This window comes from Egretta garzetta, unplaced genomic scaffold (assembly GCF_000687185.1).
Source record: "Egretta garzetta isolate BGI_Z169 unplaced genomic scaffold, ASM68718v1 scaffold154, whole genome shotgun sequence".
Taxonomy (NCBI): domain Eukaryota; kingdom Metazoa; phylum Chordata; class Aves; order Pelecaniformes; family Ardeidae; genus Egretta; species Egretta garzetta.
Window position 1 is genome coordinate 4724702 of NW_009259600.1, and position 5020 is coordinate 4729721.

Consider the following 5020-nt stretch of genomic DNA (forward strand, 5'->3'; position numbering starts at 1 on the left):
TTCACTTCTCAAGCCTTTCTTTTCTCTCTCTTGGCTTGCTGTGGAGTAATTCTAGCCTCTCCTTTTACTTATATATGTACCCCTTGGGTTTTCTCCAGCATTTTCTTTATACAAATAACTGCAAATTTAAGTGTTGATTTTTGGGAGAATCATAGAAAATGGAAATGGAAATGACCTATTATAATACATTATTCAGACCAGTTCCCTGCTGATGCATAATTGTTCCCTGTTGTATATTTTATAGTGTTCTGTCAAGTGTATTTTTAAACATTCTGAACATTTCCATCATTTCCTTGAGGGAGAAGAGTCCTTTTTCTAACAGCTCTCCCCATCAGGAATTCCTCACTTTTCAGCCTAAATTTTCTCTTTTTCATTCAGTTGCTTCTCTGGCGATTCCTATGCCCTTGGCATAGGGATTGATTGATTGATACTGTTTTATTCCTTTTCTGATCCTTAATCTTACAGAAATGCATACGCTGTTTTCTACTTTAGAAGTTATTCTAATCAAGATACACGTATTTCAGTCTTTTGACCTTTGATGTAAATGAATTTGTCCTACCCAGATACATTTTATAGCTCCTATTTGGAACTCCCTTCAAGTTTTTGAGATATACACCAGCATCGTCGGTTTTGAAACCGCTGGATTTTAGCTTTCTTCTCATTATGTAAAAACTTACTTATCAATCCATATCTGGCATATATGGATGTATGGTCAAGTCTGTTACCCAGGTTCTGAATTAACCATATGCCATGGGCTTGGAAGCACTCAAACCAGTTCTTTACATGGACCTTTGGGATTTATTACCTTCAATGCAAAATTGTGTCAGTGCAACTACCCTGCTTCCAGAATTAGCTCAGTTTCAGAATAACACAATTTCACTTGAACTAAAAAAAAAAAATAATGCTTGAAATCAGTAAGGCCAGTGCTGGGTTAAAAGGAATGTACTTTGTTGGACTCAGGCTAATTTTGTGCATTGAGCTTTCTTTGCATCGTGTTCCTAATCTGTAAGTTCTGGAGTCCTTCTCATCATTCATGTATCCCAGCTCTGCCGTGCCCCAGGTAATGAAGAGGTGACGGTGCTGCGCTCCTTCCAGACATGGCAGAGCAAAATAATCTCCTGAGCGCCCCATGGTTCCTTCAGTTTTTTGATGCTGTGCTTCCATGCTGCAATTCCCAGTGCCCTGAGGGCAGTGTTTGTATAGCTAATGTATTAAGTCACGCAAGGATTTTCTGCGATGTAAGTTCTTTTCGTCAGAGATATTTTCATCTTTAAACAGCTACAACTTGGAAATAGTTATTAGGTTTTTTATAACATAAATACATCTTAGGATAATAGGAATCCCTTTAAATGTATTCTTCAAAAGAAATGTTTGACTAAATTTACCAGATTTTCTGAAACACCATGGATTATTTAGGTTACTATATACAATATTTGATTATATGTTTCAGAAATTAGACAAAATAATGGCATATTGCAACATTTTGCCTCATACTGGTATACCTAAATGTTTATACTAATACTTCTGAAGGAACAATAACTTAGAGATCAATTTAATTGATTCAGTCATGTTCATTGCACGATGTTTGGTAATTCTTATGATGCTTTACGCCACATATTCTGAAAAACTTTAGCATATTACTTATTTATGGTGAGCTACTAGCACAAAACAAGATATTATGGTATAGATCCAACTCGGAGATAACATCCTTGTTCAGAACAACCACAAAACTGTATTTTGGAAAAGATGTGTACTTTGGTGGTAAAGATTTTTTTATTATTATTATTTTCAGTATACTAGGCAAACTCCAGACACAGGAAACAAGATATTCCCTAAAGCAGTTACTATAGAAAAGGGAGTGTGCCACACCATTCTGGTTAATGTAATTAAAGGAAAGGGCTAAGAACCATAAAAATGTAGAAATTCACATGGAAAATATACAAATCTGTTGTATGCAGTGACAGCTCTTAAATAACAGTGGAGAGCTGACTTTATAAATGTATAGAGGGAATAAAGGGAAGGAAAGGCTGTAATGTATATGCCATGCAGTACAAATACTGCTGTAAAGTCATTGCCTGAAAATTGATCAAATAAAAACAGAAGAATGTGCTAACTTTTGATCTTTTCCATATAGATCTAAAGTCATGATCAATTGGTTTCAGTAGGTTCTTTGAAATCACATAAGGGTTCATATGTGCCAAGTTTTATATGAATCACATGATAAGGTCAAGAAATACAAATTCCAAAGCTGACTTTATATACCCAGTCCACATATGACTGTGATACCACGATACCATATGTTGACTATAACAGTGGGTATGTAAATACTGTTCTTGAAAGGAATCCATTCAGTAAAACTCATATAAAGCAATTATAGCACTTTTTAATTGACTGAAAATGGGAGAGAATAACATCAAGAAAATCTCCCTAAATCGGTATGGATGAGGCAGGCATTCAATAACTAAAAGAGCAGTCTTGGTAATAAAGAATAATTGTTTATTTAGAATTTAAGAACTGTGGTGCCAGAATTGAGGACTATTATAATGAAGGTCTTGAGTTGCTAAAGATTAAAAAGCCTCTTTACAGTACTGGTTTTGCCATTTGTGATATGTGGAAAATTAAGACAAGAATAGCACTAGGGGGAAATTAATTTTAGTGTACTATTGTAATATTATAAACCGATCAGAGGAATACAATTCAAGGTGATATGCAAGAATAGCTGCTGACTAGCTATTGGGTGAAACTCCAAAGAGAATGGTATAACCACATTGGCATTATGCTCTGTTCCTGAGATCTGGTAGCATTCTGGTTAGCCTTTATCTTTTATCTTTCCATTATTATCTTCTCTACCTGGCAATAAAAATACAATCTAGAAGTAGCAAGTTCTAAGCATAGATTCTCTTGTAAGGACTGCTTAAGTGTCATCCTAATTAAAGCTAAAATTGTGTGCTATTTAAAGTCATCTTGTGGTAACTGATGTCTTTTACTCGTATTTGACTTGGTATTTTTGCGGGTTTTCTACATTTTGTAATGTCATGATAGCTTTGCCCTCTTGCATATGTATGCATGCATGGTTACACACACACATAGGCACAAATGCTATGTATAATAGTAGTATTAGGAATATTATTTACTGTGTTACATTTAAAACTTTTTAATTTTATTTAAGCAATTGTTATGTAATTTTGTTATGTATCATATTCCTGGAATATCATTAATGACTATATCGTTATCACCTGTAGATCCTGGGAAGACTCTGCCAGAAGCTCTGGATTATTGCAATATTTGGTTGCAGACCGTAGCAGGAGAGGTAGATGCTAAAAGTGGTATTCCGCCTCCTCTTATTACTGTGCAAATTAAAGACTTCCTTAACGGACCAGGTAAGAATTGCACTTTAATCTCTATTTTCTACTGTAATCTATTTGTAGATATGCACACATAGACACACACAGTAGAACATCAGAAAAGTGCTGTATACCTTGCTAATGAATGTGAAATTTTCCATTAGCAATTACCCTGAATTGAAATCAGAGTTGAGGAACGGTCAGTCCTGGACCAGTCATAGGTTTAAAGTCTAATTATTTATTTTCCTCCCAATGTAAATTTAGAGATTTTGCTCCTCAAGAAGGCTGAGGTTGGCCAATTTCCAACAGAACAAAACCTACCTACTTCTAGCCCTAGAGCAACTTAAATTTTATTACAGTTATTTTTATAAAAGCTGCCTTTTTAAATGTTTCTGAAGATTTTTATAAGCAGTCTTCTCTTGGGTTCTTTGGAGTCTGGATACCTGGCATTGCAAATTCCTACCATCTAAAGTGTTGATACTGTAAGATTTAAAAAATAGTGATAGTGTTTCTTTAATTAACATAGGATGTAAGTAGTGTAGTATGAAGGTTTATTAGCATTTACTTAAAATAACGTGACTTGAAGTTTCACTCCTAGAGTGTCAAAAACTCCTGCAAATTGACCTATGTCACCCATTCTCTATTTTGTGAATTATGTATTTATAAATATGTTACTATGTAGAATATAATTGAGGTTATATTAAAAGTCAGAAAATACATTTACATTTACCCTGTGTCATCATAATTCTTTCTCTTATGCATATTTGTTAAAATTGTTCAGTTGTGTAACTTTTTTTTCCCCCCCCTTAAATATCCTTACTTCACTCAGTACATAGAATGAGCTGTTATCAGTCATTTAGTGAGCAACTCTGCAGTACTGGGTTTTCCTATTCATTCAGTTACCTGTTCATACAGCACACTATCTAAACCCCACGCTACTGCAGAATTACTTATTTCTTCTGTGTTGCTTACTGCTTTAGGATCTGAGCACTACAGAAATACTAATTTACCTGCACAACCCTCCCTTGGGTGATGGAATAGCATGCCCTCACCATTTCACAGAAGGCAACCGAGGCAGAGGGAAATTAAAGGTTTTCTCATTATATTAGTGTTAACAATTAAAACCACACAATTTAGTTTTCCAAGGTACTTAAAAATACCAAAATTTAGATGTTGGAAGCACAGTTCGTGCTGTCTTTGGGTGAAGCAGTGGTCACTTCTGTATATCAGACCCCAGGACATCGAATTGAACAACCAGAGAATGAGGCATACATATTTATTCACTGACTATAAATACTGTGGTCAAGCCACTTGAAAATCCATTTTTTGCACCCAGGCAGGCAAGAGTCTTGAGGAGAGAATAAAGTGCATGAACAACCTTATCATTGCCCCTTTTTTGGTTTCCTTTGCTGCCTTAAAAGCATTATTTCAAGAGAAGATTTTAAAACCACCTGACAGTGCAGAGCTTTTGTTATATTGATCTTTATTTGGCTTCATTAACAGGACTTTGAACCTTCAGACCTACTGCATGTTCTACTGCCGTTTGAACTAAAGGATTAATTGATAATAATAGTAGATTTTCATTCTAATCATGGCCAGCATAAGAGGGGTAGAGACACCTACTAGCAGTCGCCTTTTGGTCACTGCTGCCAGATTGGTTTTCTTTTATCCTTCCC

At 35.2% G+C, this 5020-nt stretch overlaps 1 protein-coding gene across 1 annotated transcript in view; it reads left to right on the forward strand.

The window, feature by feature from the left end:
- The window catches only part of VPS13B (vacuolar protein sorting 13 homolog B), a 482902-nt gene that overhangs the window by 370059 nt on the left and 107823 nt on the right, over positions 1-5020 (forward strand). Inside the window, exon 34 of the mRNA XM_035893844.1 lies at positions 3243-3380. Within this exon, the coding sequence (XP_035749737.1) occupies positions 3243-3380 (138 nt within the window). The remainder of the gene's footprint in view (positions 1-3242; positions 3381-5020) is intronic.